This window comes from Notechis scutatus, chromosome 1 (assembly GCF_049901735.1).
Source record: "Notechis scutatus isolate UNSWTSFEM ecotype Mainland chromosome 1, rNotScu1.2, whole genome shotgun sequence".
NCBI classification, from domain to species: domain Eukaryota; kingdom Metazoa; phylum Chordata; class Lepidosauria; order Squamata; family Elapidae; genus Notechis; species Notechis scutatus.
In genome coordinates, this window is record NC_142009.1 from 69702684 (window position 1) to 69726998 (window position 24315).

The 24315-nt window shown below is 40.3% G+C and overlaps 1 protein-coding gene across 1 annotated transcript in view; it reads right to left on the reverse strand.

Annotated features, from left to right (window-relative positions):
* CATSPERE (catsper channel auxiliary subunit epsilon) overlaps positions 1 to 8528 on the reverse strand; it is a 134577-nt gene extending 126049 nt beyond the window's left edge. The window contains exons 1-4 of the mRNA XM_087963436.1: positions 8434 to 8528; positions 6676 to 6724; positions 4915 to 4988; positions 3655 to 3724 (exon numbers count right to left, since the gene is read on the reverse strand). Of these exons, the coding sequence (XP_087819562.1) occupies positions 3655 to 3724; positions 4915 to 4988; positions 6676 to 6724; positions 8434 to 8528 (288 nt within the window). The remainder of the gene's footprint in view (positions 1 to 3654; positions 3725 to 4914; positions 4989 to 6675; positions 6725 to 8433) is intronic.
* Between the last annotated feature and the right edge of the window lie 15787 nt (positions 8529 to 24315).

Here is a 24315-nt window from a genome sequence, read left to right on the forward strand (position 1 = left end):
AAAAATATTTAAATAATTATATCCATCCTGATCAAAATGGATTTCTGCCAAAGAGACAAATTAAAGACAATATGAGAGTAATCTTGGACACTTTGGAATACTACGAGGCACATTCTGAAAAACAAATGACTCTGATATTTCTAGATGCACAGAAGGCATTTGACAATGTGAATTGGCGATTCATGTTATTACTGCTGGAACAGATGGGCTTTGCTAGAACATTTATTCAAGCAATAGAACCTATATATCATAAACAGACAGCAAAGGTAATGATAGAGGAAGAACTGACAGAATCTATTGATATAAGAAAAGGAACAAGACAAGGGTGCCCACTATCACCTCTGCTGTTTGTGTTAACTTTGGAAGTCCTAAACAGAAATATTAGAGATGAAAAGAATATAAAAGGGATGAATATTAAAAAGGAAGAATTTAAGTTGCAAGCATTTGCAGATGATCTGGTTTTTATCTTAGAAGACCCACTAGATACAGCATCAAAACTGATAGAAAAGATAGAGACATATGGAAAGGTGGCTGGTTTGAAAATAAATAAAGACAACACAAAGATCTTGACAAAGAATATGCTATCAAGACAAAAGGAAGAATTGGCAGACCTATTGAAAATTCAGGTCATGAATAAGATCAAGTCCTTGGGGATATACTTGACAGCAAGATGCAGTACACTAAAAGAGAATAATTATATTAAACTTAAACAGCTGATAGCACTAGATTTGGCGAAATGGGAAAATTTACAACTGTCATTAATAGGGAGAATATCAACAATCAAGATGAATATATTACCCAGAATTTTATATTTGTTTCAAACAATTCCAATTAGGCTTGGAAAAGACTACTTTGAAGATTTAAATAAAATTGTGTTGAAATATATATGGCAAGGTAAGAAAGCGAGAATAAAGTTAAAACTTTTGCAAGATGCTAGAATAAGAGGAGGATTTGGTTTGCCTAATTGGGAGTTGTATTACCAAGCTACAAATTTGATGTGGGTTAAGGAATGGATAACATTAAGAAATACTAGATTGTTGACATTAGAAGGACATGATCTGTTGTTGGGGTGGCATGCTTTTTTATGGTATAAAGGAATTAAAACACGGGGGTACTTTAGAAGACATTATATACAGGAGTTTCTGTGGCTAAATTGGGAGAAGATTAAAAGACAATGTTATTTGAAAATTCCAGTCTGGCTATCGACTATTGAAGCATTTTCTTATCCTATAATATACAAAAGGGAACAAACAGTTAGATATGGTGAAATATTGAATGAAAAGGGTGAACTTAAATCTATACAAAAACTAGAGGAACAAGGTATAAAGATGAATTGCTTTTCATATGCGCAAATACATTCAAGGTATGATAAAGATTCTAAAACGGAAGGTTTCTATGATAAACTGACTGACTTAGATAAGATTTTGACAGGTACTGATGAAAAGGTGATTAAAAAATTGTATGGATATTTATTAGGAATTAAATTAGAAGAAGAACAAGTTAAAGAAACTATGATTGCTTGGGGGAAGAATTTTGGATATGGGATTGATCTAGAGAAATGGCAAAAATTGTGGTCTCAAAATTATAAAATGACAATGTCAACAGCATATAAAGAAAATTTGTATAAGATGTTTTACAGGTGGCATTTCCCCCCGACAAGAATAGCAAGAATGTTCAAGAATAAATCCGAAAAATGTTGGAAATGTCATCAGACACCTGGCTCATATTACCATATGTGGTGGATTTGTGCAGATGCTAAAAAATACTGGACTAAAATCCACACGTGGTTGGAAAAAATGACAAAGAAACATATAGATTTGAAACCAGAGATATTTTTATTGGGAATTTTACCTGAAACATATAGTAAAGACTTGAAATGCCTGATTGTAAATGTATTAACAGCGGCTAGGATTGTATTTGCTAAAAACTGGAAAAATGAGAACATACCATCACAGGAGGAGATCATTAAGAAAATATTGGAATGTGCTGAAATGAGTAGATTGACATTTGAAATTAGAGAACAAGATGATAAACAATTTTATAAAATTTGGGATCTATTCTATCAATGGTTAGACAATAAAATATAGTAATGAAATATGTAGACTTTTAGAAAATAATAAATATATAAAAATGTATTTTGTTTTCTTATTATATCTACAAAATGATTCTAGGATAGATCTGGGATGATAATATGAATTGTTATAAAATTAAGTAAAATATGATCATTTTGGAAAACATGAATGAATAAAAGTATAGTCAAATGATTGATTAATAATGATATCAATGTATTCAATATTTGATTGAAAATACGAGATTATATACAATGTAATTATAATTGAAGACCATGAAATGGAAGCACAAAACAATTTGTAAACCAACCAGCACACTGTATGTACATATATGGAAGATGACTTGATGTTTTTATGTTTTGTTTGTCTATGTTTGTTTTAAAAACCAAGAAAATTTTTAAAAAAAAAGTTCTGAGAAGGCAACAATGTTTTGAAGAAATTGCAGCTCCATGAATTTTTAACAGAGGTAAATATAAGGGGTACATTTAAGCTAAGATAGATGAAGGAGCATTAACATGACAATTACATTTTGTACTTTGCTGGTTAGGTAAGACATTTTTTTTGGAAAGACCTTGATAATTACCACCTTTAAGTTCCAGTTGTGGCATGATTATAACTGAGGACATCTGCCAAAGTATCATTAGAACCCATGAGGTGTATGCTTGAGTTTCCTGTGTCAGAGTGCAAACTAGAACAAACAGCCGTGTCCCTTGTTTGCTTGCATTATACACTCTGTGATATTGTCAGAGGAATTTGAATACTCAAAGTACATTTCTAGGTGATATATAGAAGTGTTTCTCAGATTGATTCCAGCAACCTTCGACATTAAGGCAATTGTAGTGAATTCCATAGGTATTTTGTGAAAAGTTTTAATATAATGACTCTAAAGGAACAAGTTTTATATATTCTGAACAAGCAAAATTTATTCATTGCAGATAGGAACTGACAATTTGAAATTATTAGTAAATCCTGTAACTTAAGAAAAAAAAGAAAGATGGTAAACCTTATTGAAACTCTTTCACTGGATAAATACTTTTCAGTTTATAAAATATTTATTTCCAATTTTAATTTTCTTCAATAACTTTAAAACTAGATTATCATTCTTCTCAAAAACACTGTCATAACTAATGAGGTTTTTTTTCCCGTCCCTTCTGTTTTCCTGTGCTAAAAGTGGAAATATTGCAGTTCACGCCTCAGATAGAACTATTGTTATTGTTGTTTCCAAAAAGATGCCTATCCTCCACTACTAATTCTACTTCTTCAGTAAAAAAAAAAATTCAACCTCAAATAATAAAGCTGTGAAGTTGTCCTCTCCTTCTTTTGAAGCATGAATCTGCCAATTCTCTAGCACTATAATGGTGACATTCATAACCTATTGCTGCCTGCTTTCTCTCAATAAAGCAGAGATATTTTAGTAAGACATTCAAGACTCTCTCTCTTTGTCAGCCATAATAATAAATAAATATAACTCTACCTGTGCTTCTGATTTCTTCAATTTCAGAGCCTTTAGCTTCATCACAAAAACACAACACAGTTATATAGTCATATATGCGTTCATAGTATTTTGAAATAATTGAGAACTTACTGGAACTGAAAGTAGTGGTTGAATCTTATGAAAGCCAGGAACTGGACACAACAGTTTTGTTGATGGTGCCCTAAAGCAAGAGAGGGAATCATAATTAAGTGAATAACACATAATTACTTATAAGATTTTCCTGATAGTTTGCTAAATTCCAATATTGTAAGTAATGAAATTGCAGAGTCCTAAAAGTAAGGCTGTTTTATAGCATTCTGCAATTTTGTGGAAATGCAGTACAAAACATACATATAGAACTTCATTCATTATGTTAATATAATACCTGGTTTTTCAGCTTAATATGTCATGTGAACTAACTATTGTTTCTTTTACATTATGGTTTAAATGGATTGTGTTATGTTTACTTGACAAACCATATTTTAAAAAACCATTTGCCCTGGATAACTGCAAAAAACAAACTAGATTAGAGCACTTTTTCCTAATATAATCACCCACTGTTTTAAATATATCCAAGTATATTTGCCATTATTGTCTGGAAATAGTGGGAAAATTAATGGAAAATATTGGGGAATGCTCTCACTTATCTCAAAAAGAAAAGAAAAATGTGCTTCTTTAGGGAAGAAAGGCTCCAATGCCCTGATTTGCATGCTGATTTACACAATTAGTTAAAGCACACAATCATCTAATTTGTTTATTACAAAAGGTAGGGTAACTCATATCAATCTCATACCTTTTTCTTGGAGCTGCTTTGTTATTAGATGTTTTAAAAAAGAAATGGTAGCTGTCATAAGGCGTCTTGCTGGGCCTACCGCTCTTTTTGCGGCCACCATTAACAGGGCACGGTGGCTAGGGTTGCTGGAGCAGCTGTCTCAAGGCTGTTACACATGGATGGTAGCTGTGACCATTAGGTAAGGGCGTGTTGGGTGTGTGGGGCAAGTTCCTCCCCCTTTCCCCCCTTCGGCCTTGTCTCCTCACCTCGTGCTGTCTGAACTGCAAGCAATAAGGAGGCCCAGCGACACGTGGGGCGTGTTGCTGGGCCTCCTGCTGCATTTGCGGCTGCAAAAGCGGCCACGCTTGCTGGAGGCAGTGGCCTAAGTGGCACCCATGAAGCAGCTGCTTAGTGGACAATGGAATGGCCTGCTTGACCCTTCGGGAAGCTGATGCAAGGGGTCACTCATCCCCCACCTCCTACTGGTACATTGGGGGGGGGGAATTAAGACACCCCAAAAAAGAAACCCTAGCCATTTTTTCAGGGGTTAAAACAAAATAAGACCCGTCTTATTTTCTTTGGGAAAATACAATACTTACCTTTTATCCTCAACTATACAAAATGATGGAACATCCCATTCTAAAAATGTAGTTCCTTCATATTCTAAATATATCTAAGAAAAAAAGAACATAATGTCCAGTAAAACATATAATTGATATAAAAATATAAAGATCCAAACAATAATTCAGATTTATGCATTTCTATTTACATACTCCTTTAAATCCAATAGAACTCTGGACTCTACCACATGTGAATTCTGAACAGAAAGAGTTACAAATTCCAATTCTACAGACTTTGGTTGGTGTTCAAACATATAGCAAAACTTCCAGTTTTAAATTTATTGTTCATCAAATCTATATGCTTCTCATCTTGCAGCTTACAACATAACAACATATGAAAGTAAAAACAATGATAAAATATTAAAACAGATTAAAATTACAGGAGATTAAAACTAAAAAAATGATGGTTTTAGAGTGGAGAGGTGGCGGCGGCTTCTCTGTTCAGGAACAGGCGCAACTCACACACAATACAAAGTTGCCAAAAGGTTCTCCGAGACACAACTGCCACCTGCTTTTTGAGCAGGAGTCACAAGTCTAGGCGAACCCGCAAGTTGCACACCAGGTCTGTCTGGGATAGTGTCACCCCATCCAGAACTAAAAATGGTAAACCTCCAGATCCTGAGGCTTCATGAATCTACAGTCCACTCCATATTACCAGGGTTCAGTTGAAGCCTGCTGTCTCCCATCTGGGCCCCTACAACTTTTAGGCACTGTGACTGGGCAGTCACAGCATCACTTGAATCATGGGGGAATAGAGATGTAAAGCTGAGTATCATCAACATTGTTATGTTGGGGCCGATTGAAAAGACATGACACACCGGATAGTGACTACAGCTCTTTTATTAGAAGATTGGTAAAAGCAAGTGAATTGTCTTGCGGCAGCTCTCCCTTTTAAAGAGGGCTGTTGGACAACCAATGACAGCTATTCAAACATCCCGACAACAGGTGGACCAATCATTTTAAACTTACTCTTTTCCTACTGGAAAGACGGACTGGAGGGAAACCTTCGCTCCTTGGTTTCCCTCCTCATTAGAATATTCAACAAACATAGTGATGATATCTTATCCAATAGTGTCAAATGATCTCACCCGGCGGCTTCATGTAGATGTTAAAAAGAGGCAGATAAGAGTACCAAGCCGTATGGCATCCCTCAACAGAGTGGCTATGGGCTGGATCTCTCGCTCTCTATTAACCAACTGTGAAAGAAAACCAAACATTGTGCTACCGTCCCAAATCTTGCAGCCAGTCCAAAAGGATTCACTGTCCACAGTATTGTAATGAGGTAACATTAAAACAGGTCACAAATTCTATTTATACCCTGGTCTCTAAATTGTGAAATGAAGGTTTAGCCAAAACACTATTAAACTGACAACTTGATGGATATATTCCAGAAAAAATATATAAAAATATTAATATACTCTCATATATCAGTACAGTAAGCTGCAAATGAATAACAGTTTGGTGTTCTGTAACTGATACTATAGCAGTTATCCCCCAAACAGCCAGTTTGTGCAAATATAAAATTGGAATCTGAATCCAAATTATGTATATGTTGTATTACACTGTAAATATAGTTCAATGAAAGATGGCAAAATAGTTTAGAAAATTTCAAATACTACATACATAATGCAATACAGTTTATTTGAACTCTTCACACAAAAATATATGTTTTAACGAGGCAACCCAGGTAGAACTACTTATCATATATATTTTATATGGATTTTGACAATAAGCACTTACAACAGTTCTTGTAGAAAACATCAAATATTTTCCAGTGTTTGTTCTATACCTGGAAGTAAAATTTTACAAAAAGTTATTCAATAACTGCTAATACTTGCATCTTGCTGTCATTTATATAATGGTTAGTTATGAATTATTCTTATTCATTATTTGGCTGCCTAATTTTCTTAAATTAAAAAAAGACAAATCTATCCATTAATACTGAAGAAAGTGGTATTCCATTCTTTCTAAGCCAGTTCTTTGATCAAATTATTTTTGGATCCTGCTTTTTACACTGTGGAAAATAGTAATTTGTAGTAGTGGTCTTTTTCTCCTCCAGATCTGGGTGTTGACTGTAGGTGGGAAGTACTTTAGGCAACACAGAAAGCCTTTATGAAGGGGCTGCCAAGTTTTTAAATACTGCACAGAAACAAATTATACATGTGATATGTAATAAAGCAACAAAAGATACAACCAGATATCCTTACAATATGTTACATTTCCTTTTCCACTGGGGGTTTGATTTGTTTGTTTGAAGTCCCTGAAAGGCTATTTTTTGCACATCAAAAGCTTTGGGTCAAAGGAAAACATGGTTTCCAAAACTTCAAAGAAGGCATGGATGCCATGTTTAAAGAAAAAGTGGTGTGTGAAGAGAGAGCCTTTTCCTCCTGTGATAAGAAAAAATGGAAATTCTCCAGGCTTTTTATTCACCACACCGGGACAATATAATTTTCTAGTTGGAGTGAAAGCAGTCTTTATTTTTTAAAAAAAAAAATGGGAGGAGTTAATCCGAACCGAGTACCAGTCTTTCAATGCACATTGCAATTTTGACTAGAAAAATACTTTTAACATGTTCCGTGTTTTATTTGTTGTAGAGCAGAGTCACGTTTCTTAGAACACAACGTCGGTTATGGAAGGTTGATGCTAGCCTCATCCCCCACCTCCACACTGCCCCGCAGCCGCTCCACCACAGGCAATTCAGCAGCAAGGGCAGGATCAAAAAGCCAGCCATCAGAGCTGCGCAAGAAACACCCCAGCCCGCTACCAACAACGGCCGCGGCGCGCTCTCCCCCCTCGCGGCTCAGGCAGCGCCACAACTCAGCAGCGTTCGGAAGAGATTAACAGCAACTACGTTTCCCGGGAGACCCCGCGGCTCTAAACCGCGGCGTGGTCGTCGACTAGAACCCTGGGAAGTGTAGTCTCTTCCGTCCAGGCGCTCAAAGCGGCACGTTGTTCGGGCTATGCAGATGAGGAGGCAAGTCTTCACATCGGCTCACGCGGGGCTATCGAAGAATGACCAATAGGCGGCGAGCACCGCAGGGATGAGATGCGGCAATGGAGTTAGCTCTGCGTGAAAAGGGCGGGGAAAAAGGCGACTTCAACGGCCGGGATGGGGTCACCTTGACTCTTTCTGCGGCAAGGGCAGAAAATGAGCGGAGGAGGAATAATGAAAGCGCCTCCTGGGGTGCGGTCTTTCGCGCCCATAATTTTCTATACTAATTGGAGCGCTTTGTATAGGTACGTTTATTAACCTGTCTCGCCCGTACTGTACTTCTGAGCAGCAACCAGTTGATTTATGGGGCTTTCTCCACTGAGGAATTCCAATGCGAGCAACATCTCACTTGCTGCGAAGTGCGGCTGGCATTAAACATGCTGTCTTCCTAGCGTATTCCTATTTTGCCTCTTACTTTTTGCTGTGACCCGCGGTGGGGACTGATTAAGTGGTGACAGTAGTTGATTCTTCTAGCTTTGCTGCCCCTCACTGGGCACATTGCCAACCCCTGGGAAACATTTGCCAGTTTCTGCTGTGGTGTAAAAGGAATGCGGGCAGATCTCCAGATGTTTTCCTGTGCTCCTCTTTCTACTGTTGTCATGGTCGGAGTTAAATAAAATAAAAAATATACTGGAAGAAGGAAAGCAACTTGCTTCTTTCTCCTCTTTTTCTCTTAGATAAATAACAAATGCTAACTTCCAGATTCCTCCCTGCTCTGGCCAAAAGCAGGGGCTGATCCCATTGTTTCAGAGTTAATGCTATTTCAGCTTGTAACAGCATTTCACTACTGCAGTGTACAATCTGTTTCACTATTTCAACTCCTGGCAAGCAGTTTTCTTGTACAGTATGCTTCATGTGCCCCTGTCCTCATCTCCTTAATGGGACAGCAGCAGAACATCATGAAATGAGACTGACTGGGCTAGAGAAGCCTGCATCAGCCTGGAAAAGTCAGTGAAAGCTTCAGTTTCAACCTGGCAACCCATAAAATTTTGAACACCCTACAATTATTGCATGTTGACATTTAAAAGGGGAATATAGTTTGGATGAAATGAAATAATGGTAAGCAAATACGGCAGATTTTACCAGAGCATGCTTATACCATGGTTAGGTGCAAATAGGGAATAGTTTCATGTGATTCTTCCTTCACTTTCTCCCTAGCGTGTCCTTCTCTGTCACTGTGGCCTTTTAAACTACCATGCATGTAACATTTAGTAGGTCCAGAAATGCTGATAAGCCAAGGACATATACTGGGAGATGAATCTAGGCTCTGGGAAACAAGGACAGGATAAGATAAAAGTTAACACTTTAGAAAGAAATGTATGTTCCTAGAACACTGCCCTTTTGTTTTGTCAGAAGTGCCATTGTCTTAGTAACACTTCCCTTTTACTTCATAATTCTACCCTAACTACTTCACTGATCTCAACCCTAACCCTAAACACAGGATGTGCTGCATTTATTTCAGTGTTTCTCAAGCTCTTTAAAATGTGTGGATGCATGCTAGCTGGGGAATTCTGGGAGTTGAAGTCAATACATCTTAATAGTTGACAGGGTTGAGAAACACTGAAATTCTAATCAAAAGCCTTGCTCCTGTGTCCAATCCCACATATATGAATATAGTGGGAAGGTTTGCTTCCACACTGGGTTTATCTTTTGCCTCTGTACTGAACTGTAGTAAACCAATTGGTGCTTCAATGAAACTGGCCTCCAATCTAAATGAACTGTTTTTCTCTACAATTTGGTGTCAGAGTGTGATGATCGGAAACAAGGAGGCTGAGATTTTGCCTCTGTGGCAACCATCAGGCAGTCTCCCACTGAAGTGCAATATAAATTTGTAAACCCCAATCTCCTTTTGGGAATGTTTTGGGAATGAAGCCAGTCTGAGAATGTCTGAAATCATACAAATGCTTTAAGTGAAGACTTTTTGAAATTTTTATATAGCTTTCAGGGTTTCCCCAATGCAGACCTTTAAGCCCTTTCCCTCCCACTCTCCTGTATTAGTACAGTTTATTCTGGATAGGACTAATGTTACTATCTCAATTACAATTAGCCAGCTAGATCAGATAACCACACCCTTGACCTTTGGTTTAGTTACAGTAATCTTTTCTGGCTTTTAAAATATTAATGTGAGGCCCAACTGTTTCCAGGTTACTTGGCTAGTGGTTATCTTCAAGCAGAGTTCCTGCTGAGCTCCAAGCTGAGCTCAGTGCAAGTTTTTAAGCAAGCTTGCTGTTGCTCACCATGCCCTTGTCCTTTCTGGTAGCTGCTTACATCCTGATAACCCTTGTCACCTTATTGCAGTGATAGCTATTGCTGCTGAAACAAGGGCAATTTTACAATCTTGGAATGCCCTTTATTGAATTGAATACTTTATTTGGCCAAGTGTGATTAGATACACAAGGAATTTGTCTCCGATGCAAAAGTTCTCAGTATACACGCAAAACAGCAGAGTAAGTTATCATCATCATCATAATTTAGCAGCTCAATTCTTACTGGCTCAAGGTTGATTCAGCCTTCCATCCTTCCAAGGTCAGTAAAATGAGGACCCAGATTGTTGGGGGCAATATGCTGACTCTATAAACCAATTACAGTGGGCTGTAAAGCACTGTGAAATGGTATATAAGTCTAAGTGCTATTGCTATCATTAATAATACCAATAGAAGGGGGAAGTAAAGAGGATAATAAGGGTAAATAAAATACCATACCCATATTACATGGGTAAATACACATAGACATTAGCACTTGAGAATTAGGTATTCAGCAGAGAGATGGCACAAGGCAGAAAAACTGTTCCTGTCTGTTTGGCTCCTGTTTTCAAATCAGGATCTCAACCCAAGTGGAATAACGCAGTACAAACTGGCTGAAATATGCAGTTCATCTAGAAAATAGCTTATTTGGAAGACAGGAATGCTGGATGGCATTCAGCTTCTCTGATTCAATCTTCCATTTCCCATTAACATTTCTAGGTAGTTTAATTTTCAGTATTACAGATGACCTTTAGTTAGGTTGATTCTGGGTACATTTTTATGCATTTTGCTGTATATGTTGCCTAAATGTCTTTTGTGTTCTTCCCATTTTGGGCTACAACTACAGTTTAGAATAAGTAGACCTTATACCATTTTGCTTTGCCAGACTCTGTTCTGGGTAAGCTTTTGAAATGTACCAGGAACGCCACAAAGTTTAGAAGAAAATAGTACAGTGTGTAAGCAGAGTGTGTAAAAGTATTGCAAAAGTCCTGAAAATAGGGGAAGGGAGATTCATGGCTGGCTGGGGAATTCTGGGAGTTGAAGCCTACCTGTCTTAAAGATGCAAAGGTTTTAGAATCCCTGTTGTGGAGTCTGAAGGAGAAGCGCTTGCGCATGGGTAAAGCTAAGGCAAATGGGAGAAAGATATACCCACTTCAAACAATGAAGAACAAATGACAGACCACAAACAACAGAAACCTCTTAACTTTTTTTAAATGGGCCCTCAACTACCGTAACCCTAATCACAGTACACAAAATGCACCCAATACTTATACACACAGGAATGAATGGTGGATGCAGGGGTGACCAAAGTCTGCATTCACTTTTTCAAACATTCTTTGATTACTACAAAAATAATTACAAATGTAATATTACATTTATAAAAATATATTCTTATACTACATTATAATTATTAATCATTATTATTAATTTGATTTTGGTGCTGACAATAGAGGTATGCCATTCACTGTCAGAGAGTTCAGTCACTTCCATTTACTACAACCTACTTTTCTCTCTGTCTTATAGCAGGGGTGTCAAACTCGAGGCCCGTGGGCCGGATCCAGCTCGCAAGGTTCTTAGATCTGGCCCACGGGGCTGCCCTGGAAACAGTGGACTGGCCCACGGTACCTCTGCCAGGGAAAATGGAGCTCAGGAAGGTTGTGTGCGGCCTTCCTGAGCTCCATTTTTGCTGGCAGAGGGTTGCAGGAAGCCGTCACAGCTGAAAACAGAGCTCAGGAGCCCGTTTTTCACTGGCAGAGCTCTCAGGCCCCTGACACGAGTGATGTCGAGCTGGCCACGCCCACCATGGTCCTCAAGGTCAAACACAACCCTGATGTGGCCCTCAGTGAAATCGAGTTTGACACCCCTGTCTTACAGTAACACCTTTTGGACCCTCTTTGGAATCTGATAGATGGAATATAACCATCCCATAAGGAAGCATATTCCTTTCCATTCTGCTACACATTTCATCAGCCCTTAGTAATGGTATTTCTTTGGACTGCCTCGAATTGGAGGCTCTATTCTGAAAAGGATCTACTCCTCCTTCTGTGGATGGTTGTAGTTGGTTGGAAAACAGAAGTTAATATCTGCTTATTTATGAATCAGAGATGAAGTGTTTACATCATATGCTGTGGTAAGAGAAGTATCTGGCTAAAGAAAAAGACAAAAAACCACGAAAAATAAAACAATCCTGAAAAGAAATCAGGATTGTTGCAGTGTCCCCAGGTCATGTGATCAACTTTTGTGACCTTCTGATAAGTAAAGTCAATGAGGAAACAAGATTCACTTGACCACTGTACTTAGCAATTGCAATGATTCACTCAATTGTGGCAAAAAAGGTCATAAAATGGGGCAAAACTCGCTTAATTGGGTTGCTTAGCAATGGAAATTTTGGGCTCAATTGTGGTAGTAAGTTGAAGACCACTTGAAATAAAATGTTTATCAGTTTATCTTTCTAGCTCACCATTCATGATTTATATAACTTTTAAACAAGGAAACAATTTGGGTGGTAGGCATTCCTGTGATAAGCAAGGCATAATTTGCCTATAGTATGCATACAGCATATAAGGTGTAATGTGCTCTTACTAAAGTATTTTGAGTACTTTCAGAATTTCTAAAAGCAATCATGAGCAGGAAGTTTTAACAACAAAATGAACAAACAGACTTCAGCAACAAAGTGGTCAATGTCTGGAATACTCTACCTGACTCTGTGGTTTCTTCCCCAAACCCCAAAAATGTTAACCTTAGACTGTCTACTATTGACCTCACCCCTTTCCTGTCTGTAGGGGGCGTGCATAAGCGCACCAACGTGCCTACCGGCCCTGTCCTATTGTTTCCTTTATTTTTCTTATATGTACCCATTTCATGTATTCATAACTATGTATATACTTATACCTATTATCTTGTAAGCAATTGACAAATAAAAATAAAATAAATAAATAAAATAAATAAATAAAAATAGAATGCCTCCATATGACATAAATACTTAAAAGGAGAGGACATGCCATTGATAATCATTAGTGATTTTGTGTGGGCCTTCATGGGTTGACTCTTGGTGACATCTGATGACTGCCTGGACTAGTCCCTGCATCAATAAGCTATATATAAACAGATAAAACTTTCAGGGAAGACCAACTTTACCATAAACAGATAGACATATTTTATCCTTGACTATTAGGGTCAAGAACCTTTCTCAATTTTGTAGAACCAATTCCCCTCATTATTTTTAAAAGAGAAAAATGTAAAGTTAAAATATTTCCTTTGACCTGTGGTAACATTCTGCGGAAGCATGAACCTCATTATCCAAATTCATTTTAGACTCCATTTTTTTCTAAAGGCTTGATGGCTTATGGTTCTGGAAACTGTTTTTCCACAGATGTCCAAGTGATATATTGGCTCATTAGTTTAAATTTAGAAGCTAATAGCTTACCCCCTTCTCAATATCATAGAATGTTTTATAAACCTGCTTGGGAGCATTTAAACTTGTTATCTAGAAAAACAAGGATTCAAATTATTTCAGGAAGTGGAGAGGTTACACAGAGATTTGATAATTCTTTTTCTTATCTTTCTGTGGATTTAACTTTACAGCAAATATATCATCTCAAAATATATTTTTGAATGATCCCACATTCAAAAGCATGAATGTTGTGAAATCTTATTGAAATGGAAAAACAAAAACAAACATGCCATCTCCTTGTGGCATAATCTCTTTGCTCTTATGAGCTGTTTAGCCTCCCCTCCCCCCCTCCCCGCAGCTGGTGAGGAAGAGATAAGGCAGGCCTTTCATACACTGTCCCTGTGGCTATTTTTTATCTGGCCTATTTTGGTTAAAGGAGTCTGTACTTAAGAAATAAAAGATAACTTTACTGACTCTTGCTTGCCTCCCTCTTTTTAAGATGTCCCATACATTTCTTCAAATATAAGAAATATTTGTTAGCATCGAGATGAATACATTCATTTGGCTAAGTCTGTTCTTCATTCAAGAGCTATATTGTGAGCATTTTTCTTTTTAATGCAATTTCTTTTTAATTCTGTTCTGAGTTGGTCTTCTTTTAAGACACTGCTTATGCTTAGGAACCATATCCTCTCATGTCAGCTCCTACTGAATGGAAATCTCCCACACTCCTGTTCTACATGATTAAGAAATATTAAATAATTCAACATTCAAAGAGGTTGAAATATATATTTATAATATAATAAACCACTACAAGCTCCATTGGAAAATGGCCTGAAATGGAAATGTTATCTATGAGCTATGCATTAGCTCATGCTGAGGAATAGATATCAAGAAATAGCCTAGGCAAGAAAACACCTTATGTTCAGAAAAAAGAAAAATGAAATGTTTACTAAATTACATATACATCTGGATTATGTGGATTCATAGATGGGTGAATTATGTTAGCTTTCTGCCTGCCTGCAGGCTAAAGTAATTGTCATTGTCAATAGCTTCTTTTGTTATTCCCCTAATTGAGATCAACACTGTTAGCTGCTTTATTTTATATCTCTGCCTCTCCTCTCTCTACCCAGATGTTTTGTGTTTAATCAGACTTTGCTTTTGGAAAAGCAAAAATGGAGGGTTTCACCAGGTGCTTTACTGCCAGAGCTGTTAAGTTTGGAGAATAAGGAGACCAGACATCTGACCAGTGACTTCAACTCTTTAATAATAACAGGAATCAGAATGGAACAGAGCAAAGTATAAGGGCAGCAGTAACCCTTTATAGGGTTAGCTGCTACCTTATTAACCAATGAACTTGCAACAGGTTCAAACTACTAACCAATAAGAAGTATTCCAAAGTGGCCAATCAGGGTCTAGTTCTGGCCCAATCCCAAGTTGTTGTACAAGGACCAATCAAGTCTGCAGGTTTTCAACCCCTGATTTGCATTTAGAATATCAACTTTTATTGATTCACAACACCCCTCCCCTTGGGTTCCGTTTGAGGGGAGCTGTAATAAAATCTCAAGATAGGCAGGCCGCTTGGTCTGCCTGGATGATTTCCGAGGCTCCACCGGTTTTGTCTAATGTCCGGTTCCGTGGAGCGTTTGGATGACCTTTATTAAATTTCTTTCGCTGCACGGCGATTCCGTGCTGCATTCGCTGTGGTTGTCTCTGCTACTCCGTGTTTCTTCGGGTTTAGCAGTTCAGTTTCCCCGTATTAAAGTTCCCTGAAAAGTCAACTCCCTTCCGCTTCACGCTCCGGTGTTTCGCTGGGCTGTAGGGCCTCCGTTGGCCCGCTATTAATTGTATCAAAGTCACCTCCTCGATGCTTCCTCCCCTTGAGTTGGAGAAACCGGGGGCCATGACCGCTGGGTGGTAATCTTGACCGGAGCTGGTCTATGTGGCATTTCCACCCCTCCCATCGTCTGTAAGCAAGCGGTAAGATCTAGGCCCGGTGAGGTGGGTAACGGTTGCGGGTATCCATAGCGGGTCGCGGAAAAGTTTTTGGCAAAGATTAAATCGCCTACCTTAAATTCCCGGCATTTGCTGCTGGAACCGAAAGGCTTTTCTGGTGCGAAAGCGGGTGGAGCCGTGAAGGTGCGATCGGAGTTTCCGCCCATAGAAGTTCAGCGGGCGTTTTGTTGGTCACGCTGTGAGGCGTGATGTGTTGCAACAAGAGAATTTGATTGATTTTCTCGCCGATGTTGCCAAATTCCATTTTGTGAAGGGTCTTTACTTAATTGTACCATGCGTTCTGCACGTCCATTCACCGCAGGGTGCGCGGGCGAGGTTAACGCATGGCGGATGCCCTAATCGGCAAGATATTGCTCAAAGGGCAATGCAGTGAACTGAGGGCCGTTGTCCGAGACCAACACGTCCGGAAACCCGTGTGTGGCAAATAGTCTGTTTAATTTATTAATAACTGAGTCTGTTGTAGTTGTGTGCATTCGATGAATCTCGAGCCAGTTAGAATAGGCGCGACAGTAATCAGGAAAGTGTGCCCTTTGGTAGGCCCCGCAAAGTCAATATGAATACGGGACCACGGTCCCCTCGGCGTTTCCCATTCGGTTGGGCTTGCTTTAGGTGGGGCGTTGCTGATGTCCTGGCAACGTTGGCAAGTAGCGACCCAGGCCTCGATTCTTTTGTCGATTCCCCGGCCACCAAGCGTAGCTGTGTGCGAGTGATTTCATCCGCACAATACCCGGATGTCCTCATGCAATACCGCCAAAACAGTCTGTTGCAATTTGTCAGGGATTACAACTCGATCGCCCCACAAGATACAGCCTTTTTGGGAAAACAGCTCGGTTTGGCGGGCTTTGAAAGGCGCCCATTCAGGTGCTATTTGGTCCGTCGGCCACCCCCGTTCAACCAGCGGAGTATGTCGCAGAACTGGGTCGCCGTTTCGTTTCAAAAGCAATGTCTCTAGCCATCAAGGGTGGTGCCTGTAGAGCTTCGATCTGGAGCGTTGAGATGGTTGGGGCTGGATCCACAACAGAGTCTGGAAGCGGTGTTCTGCTCAATGCATCAGCGTGGAGAATCGATTTCCCTGGGCGGTGTTGCAAGGTGTAGTTGTAGGCCGCCAAGAATTCAGACCATCGGGTCATTCTGGGGGACAATATATACGGGGTTGGTTTATTACCCGCAATGATCCCCAGTAGCGGTTTATGATCAGTGATTATTGTAAATGCACGGCAATAAACATATTCATGAAATCTTTTAACTGCAGCAACAATAGCTAAAGCTTCTTTGTCCAGCTGACTATAATTTCGTTTCAGCTTTAGCTAAGGTTGTGAAAAACACGATGGGGCTTCCGCTCCGTTTGGTAACACGTGGGCCAGGATTGCCCCAACCCCAAAAGGCGACTGCGTCACACGTGATAGTGAGCGGCAGAGTCTCGTTGTACTGCATAAGTACTGAACCGAAGTTAGCAATTTCTTTACTTGTTGGAAAGCATGTTGTTCCGTTGCCCCCAAACCCACGTTGCTTTTTTTGTCTAATAGTCTATGCAATGGTTCAGCTACTGTTGCTTTTTGGGGTAAAAAACATTATAGAAATTGATAAGTCCAAGGAACGCCTGTAGGTCTGCCTTGTTCCTTGGAGTGGGTGCTTTTTAATTGCTCGTAATTTGTCTTCGGTGGGATGAATTCCTTGGCTGTCCAGGAGATATCCCAAAATTCTACTCTTTCGGTACATAACTGGCATTTATCCTTTTTTACTCTGAGGCCTGCATTCTGGAATCTTCGTAGAAACCTCTCTGAGTCTTTTTCTAGAATGTCTCTGTTAGGGAGCAGCGATGAGTACATCGTTGAAATATGGGACAACGCCTTTTATCCCCTGTAACAACCTTTCCATTAAACTCTGGAAGATTCCAGGCGACGCTTACCCCAATTGGGCAGTTGCATTTAAATGCCCCTATGTGTTACGATCGTTTGTGCCTCAGCTGTGGTTGGGTCCACCGGCAATTGTTGATACGCCCGGCTAGATCTAGTTTGGCAAACTTTCCGCCGCCCAGGGAATGGAGCAAATGTTGTACTACCGGTACTGGATAAGCACTTTGCTGTAGTGCGTGGTTTAATGTAGCCCGGTAGTCTCCGCAAATTCTTAAGGACCCATCAGGCTTGATAGGCGTCACTATTGGGGTTTCCCAACGGGCGTGGTCGGTGGGTTCCAGTACGCCCTGCGCTATTAGCTTATTGAGTTGTTCGTCGATTTTAGGCTTCATATAACGGCACCCGACGCGGTTTAAGGCGAATGGGTGCTATCTCAGGGTTCAAGTTAAACGAAATTGGGGTCCCCTTATACTTGCCTAGTCCGTCGCAAAACGCCTTGGAATTCTTGCACGAGGTCTTCCTCCCAATCGACGCCGGGCCTTGTGGACTCCGGCTACAGTGATTCCAGCGGCCCGAACCATTTAAGGCCTAGAAGACTAGGCCTGTCTCGATCCACAACAGTCAGTGGTAGTGCGACGGTGCGGTCCTTGAATGAGACCTGAATCTGCGGGACCCGATAACGGGAATTCTGTTTCCTGATAATCTTTGATTATAACCCTTTGAGGGTTAAGGTCTTGGCGGCGGATCGCGGGAATGAGCTGTTGGAGCGTTTTCCACGACACCATCGAGAGGGAAGATCCCGAGTCTACCTCCATCACGCAAGGTTTGTTTTCGATGGTGACCTTCACTCGGATTTTCCCGGCATCAAGGGATGGCGTGGCCTATGGTGATTGTTTGGTGGGTCTCTTCCCACCGGGTTTCTTCGCGCCTGGTGGAAGTGGTGGATGGTTTGTTTCTGTAGGAGTGGTTCACTTTTTCTCGGTGTGTGCCGAAGAATCCGGAAGACTGGCATTCGCCTGTCGGGGTTTGGAATTCTGTTTGCTTCTGCAAACCTTTGCGATGTGACCTTGTCTCCCGCAATGGCGGCAGAGTGCGTCAAGGAATTTGCAGCCAGCTCGTGGGTGATTGGCTCCACAGCCGGCGCACGGTCGAAATGAGTGTTGTGTGGACTGGTCTCTCTCTGTTCGAAGTCGGTTGACCTCTTCCTCATCGCTGTCGGACGGGACTCTAGGTCTTCGTGGTGAGTTGATACCGGGTGTCTCTCCGAGCGAGGCAAGGTATCCTTTGCGAGTTTACGTAGCGGAGCGTTGGTGCGGCGCATTTGGGCTGCCGACTTCTTGGTTGCCTCCGCTGCCGAGGCTTCCTTAAGGGCGTCGGTGAGGCTGATGTCCCCCTTGGCCATAATTTTACTCTGGATCGTGCTGTCTTCTAGGCCCAGAACCATGCGGTCCCGGAGGGCTTCTTCTAGGTCTGCAAATCCGCAGAGGCCTCCTAGGTTCCGGAGGTCCGCGATGTAATTGGCAAGGCTTTCGCCCTTCCGTTGGTCCCTCTGGTAATATTCGTGTCTTCTTACTAGGGTTGGCACGGAAGGCACGTAGTGAGCCCTTAGTAGCGGCTCGAGGACGTCCCAGTCCATTTCTTTTACCTCTGCTGGCTTGGCAAGTGATTTTGCCATCTTAAACACGGTTGGCCCGCAGTGAGTTAGAAAGATAGCTCTTTTTTGCCGGTTGTTGCATCTTTCAAATTGTTGGTTTCCAGAAACATCTGGAACCGATCCATGTAGGCCTCCCAGTCTTCGGTGTCTGGGTTGAATGGAGCGGGTGGTACGGCACCGCTGGCCATGTTGCCGTTGATGGTGCGTGTTCGACCACATGCTCTGTAGGTTGCTCTGTAGGTTTAGTCAGCTCTTCGGTCTCCGTATCCCACCCTCGTCGCCAGTGTTAAGTTTGGAGAATAAGGAGACCAGACATCTGACCAGTGACTTCAACTCTTTAATAATAACAGGAATCAGAATGGAACAGAGCAAAGCTATGGGCAGCAGTAACCCTTTTATAGGGTTAGCTGCTACCTTATTAAGCAATGAACTTGCAACAGGTTCAAACTACTAACCAATAAGAAGTATTCCCAAAGTGGCCAATCAGGGTCTAGTTCTGGCCCAATCCCAAGTTGTTGTACAAGGACCAATCAAGTCTGCAGGTTTTCAACCCCTGATTTGCATTTAGAATATCAACTTTTATTGATTCACAACAAGAGCCTTCATATAATTGGTGGTTTAGGGGCAGGAATCTCCTTGGATCACTGGTTTCAGTCAGGACTTTATATACAGTATTGGTTCTCCAAAATGCCTGTCCCATAGAACAGGCCCAGTATTAGGGCTGGTTTGGATTTAGCATGTTAAGGAATCCAGCTTTTGATCAAACTACAATGCCTTCAATAGGATACTGTTATTCCCTCTGTTATTTGCCTAGTGGTGCTCAGGCTGGCTGTTTTTCAGAAAGCAGCCATTACAGCGATGTGCTATAAACTGGACAACAACTTATAGACAAGCTGCTGAGAAGCCTTACCTGGCCTCAGGCAAAATGTTACACATAAATGCCAATTCTTGCACTATGGGATCCAATAGTCTATATAGATTCTCAGTCATCCAAGTCATGGTTGTCTCAAAGGTGCTTTTTCAGGAAGCAACGGGATTTTGTTTTTGTTTTTCTTTGAAGATGTTTCACTTCTCATCCAAGAAGCTTCTTCAGCTCTGACTGGATGGTGGGGAATGGAAGGATTTATATCAGGGATGGGATCCGACCGGTATAACTACCGATTCTGTCGCTCTGCATTGAGCGTGCGTGCCCACAAGTGCAATTTATGACCTGCTGAGCTGCCCGGACAGCTGAGCAGCGCTGCGTGCAAGTGCGCAGAGGTTGGAAAAGCCTCTTTTTTCCTGCTTTTTCAACTGCAGCTGTGTCGCGCAAAGCAGCTGCAGTTGAAAAAGCAGGAAAGAAAGGTCAGGTAAGAGCCCGGGCAGACAGGTGGGCCAAAACAGCAGCAGACATAGAACCGGTTCTATGTATGCTCTGTGTCTGCTGCTCTTCAGAACTACAAGTTCTACAGAGGTGGACAGAACCAGTAGAATCCCACCCCTGTCAGGGTTCTGACGATTGCCCTAATTAAATCATGAGCCTCAAGCCAAGCTTCAAAAGAATTCAAAAGATTTATTAGGAGCAACATGTCTGGCACTAACCCGTATGAAGCCAACTCTGAGACACGTAATTTACTATCACCTATGACCCTGTCGTCCCCCCCTCCTGGGTGTGTCATATATCAGATTCTCCAACAAATCCGATATATGATGCTGGGTGTCATCAATTATACTCTCCAATGAAAGATTTTTGTGGGCAGAAGATCCAGTAGCCTAGGCTACAATCTCCACAAGGTAAGCATGGATTGTGCTTCTGGCCTTCATCTGCCACACTGCTCCGTCAGGCCTTTCCCCCCTCCTTCTAATGTCAACTTGGGAACAGGCATAGGAATGATTTACGAGTTGAGATTATATTCCTTGCAGACAGCTGGTCATTTGCATCCTTTCAGAGTCATTGAGATCACTTGGAGGTTTATCTGTGTCCTCAGGGGCTATGGGGTCCAATGCTTTCTTCTTCATCCACAGATATACCTGAACTTGTCTCTAGTCTCAAAGATTATGTTAGAGCTGTTTCCAGAGCCTAAGAAAAGCCAAATCTACATAACAACCTGTACATATAAGAGAACTCTGAAGAGTCTTCCTGCATGGGATATTGTCAGTATATTAAAAATGTTCTTATTAAGGGCAATTGTCTAATGACATCTGTTCAGTAACAATTTTCCTTGCGGATACAATACCCATTTGCTGCAATAAGCACAACAAATACAATTAGCCAATTTTAAGGGTGAGTTGGAAATACAAAATATTTATCTTGTATTTCTTAACTGTAACTCCTGAAAATGCCAAAAAAGGAAGGGACCAAAAAATTTTGCCCTCATCCATTTTGGTCATGTCACATCATCAGAAACATCTCTTATGGCTCTTGAACAGAACAAAAAGGATATATGGAACCTGATTGCTTCATTCTGCTATAGTACAATCTAATTTGGACCAGTGGGAATAAAAATCGGAGGGGAGCTATATATACTCGAGCTTTGATTTGAGGAAGAACAATGAGATATAAGTGCAACAGATAAGGCAATAACTTTTTAAATTCTTGCCAGGGTCTATGTATGTCCTACCTGATTTTTTAAAAAATATTTTAGTAAAAACATTCATTGGAAGCTGGCATGTTGCAAAGCCTTGATTTCTATAATCATATTTAACTCTAATAATGCCATTGAACCCCACAGATACCCCATAGAATGACAGAGAAGATCCTAGGGCCCTAGTTTGCCCTTGGGATTGTGTTTGTGGACATGCTACATGCTCTCAAAATGTCAAATGAGCCGTAGCCCAAAGAGATGGCTACCACACCATTAGAGAGTCAGTTTGCTGTGATGGTTAAGGCACCAGGCTAGAAACTGAGAGATTGAGTTCTGGTTCCCCCTTAAGCACCAGGCCAGCTGAATGACCTTGGCCAGTTACTCTCTCAACTCTAGGAAAAAGACAAGGACAAACCACTTCCAAAATCTTTTCAAGAAATCTGCAGGGACTTATCCAGCCAGTTATCAGATGTTAAGAATGATAGTGCACATGCACATAAAACCACTTCCTTGTATTGTGGGGAAAATGTCATAAATCCTGTTTTTTGTTGAATATTCATCACAGGTAAGACCAGGTCCCTGCTAACTGCAATTTTTAAATTGAATATTCAAAATTTGCTTTTCTAGCCAGCACTTTAGCCCCCATCCCCCTGTACTGCTTTGACTTGTTTGCTTCATAAAGAACAAAATCAAGCCTTATGCTTTCAGACAAAACGGTAGACCTAGATGCCAAATATGTACAGGTAGTCCTCAACTTACAACAGTTCATTTAGTGATTGTTCAAAGTTACAATGGCACTGAAAAAAGTGACTTATGACCAGTTTTCATGCTTATGACCATTGCAGCATCTCCATGATCAAGTGATTTACATTCAGATGCTTGACAACTGACTTACATTTATGATGGTTACAATGTCCCGGGGTCATGTGATCATAGTTTATGACCTTCTGACAAGCAAAGTCAATGGGGAAACTAGATTCACTTAACCACCATGTTACTAATTTAATAACTTTGGTGGCACAGTGGTTAGAATGCTGTACTATGGGCCACTTCTGCTGACTATCGGCTGCCTGCAATTTGGCACTTCAAATCCCACCAGGCTCAAGGCTGACTCAGCCTTCCATCCTTCCGAGGTGGGTAAAATGAGGACCCAGATTGTTGGGGACAATATGCTGACTCGGCGATATGCTTAGAGAGGGCTGTAAAGCACTATAAAGCGGTATATAAGACTAAGTGCTATTGCTATTGCTATAACTGCAGTGATTCAGTTAACAAATGTGATAAGTGAAGTTGTCAATTGGCGCTTAACAAATTTCTCACGTAGCAACATAAATTTTGGGCTCAGTTGTGGTTGTAAGTTGAGGACTACCTGTATCATGGGGTCCAATGCTTTTTGCCTCCTCATCTCAGCAAATAAGAGGCAAATAGTATTTTCTATCCTCAAAGTTCAAAAAAGACATTTTAAAATTTAGAAATGTAATGTTTTTGAGTAATCAATATTAGACCAGATTTCAAACTGATGGCAACATTTAGTTTTTTGCATGCAGTTTTTAGATTTTTATATTTATTTTGAGCAGTTAATACATAAAGCAGAATAAATGTGAAAACAAGTTCTAATCCTGCTTTTTTTATCCTGCTGTGCTATGCTATGCTTCCTTGCCTTTTTTCAGCCAAATTCATGTGCTTATCCTTTTTCTTATTTATTATATCCATAATATTTTTCATATCAGGAGATGCTGGAAGAGAAGAAATCTTTATTGCCAAAAACAGTTGTAAGAAGGAGCAGGATCAATACCAAAATCCTCATGGCTCATTATTAGACGAGCAAGCATCCTGCCTCAATTAATTTTCAACAAAGCTGCTTTACCCACTCATATACAAACAATGGATAAATACATATTTTCCCCTTGGGGATTTTCTCAGCAGGTATTTTCCTCTTATGCACTATGTTTGTTTTTGCTTTCTCAGTTTTCGTCTTCTTCCCTTCATGATTAAGAATACAGTACAAATACACAGAGAAGCAATTTTGCTCCATATTTAAGGCTACAATAATGCCTATTGATGCTCACTCACAGCAGTCATTTTTGTGATCACTTCCAACTGCCCTGTCAAAAGAATTCCAGAGTGAAGAAAGCTAAAAAAAAGAATGCCAGCCCAACTTCTTTCTATCTTTAATCAAGATTAATGATTCCATGGAAAGGTTCCAGGAAAGCTAGCAAGGATAATCCCAGGAGTCCCCTTGTATTCCAGCTGGACTGCACTTTTCCCACACAGAATCACTCAGCAGGAGGAATTTTTATTGCTAAAAATATTGCCTTGTACAATTTTATTCATGAATTTTGAGAACTTGTCTTGAATGGATATATTGCCTGAAATACATCATTACAACTAGAAAATAAATTAAAAATAACAGCATCAATATTTTGAACAAATCAACATTATCTTCATATTACACACACAAAAAGATTGTGCTTCTTTTAAAAATATTTGTTCAAAATCAACATTGCAAATTTAACTAAATTGTGTGAAATGTTTGTTCTATAGAATTGCATGCTTAGAAAAGGATTCAATGAAAAAAATCTACAAATTCCTAGAGTCAGGTATCAAACATGCAGTCAATTCAAGCAGCACTAGTAACAATATAAGAAACAATGATGAAAAATC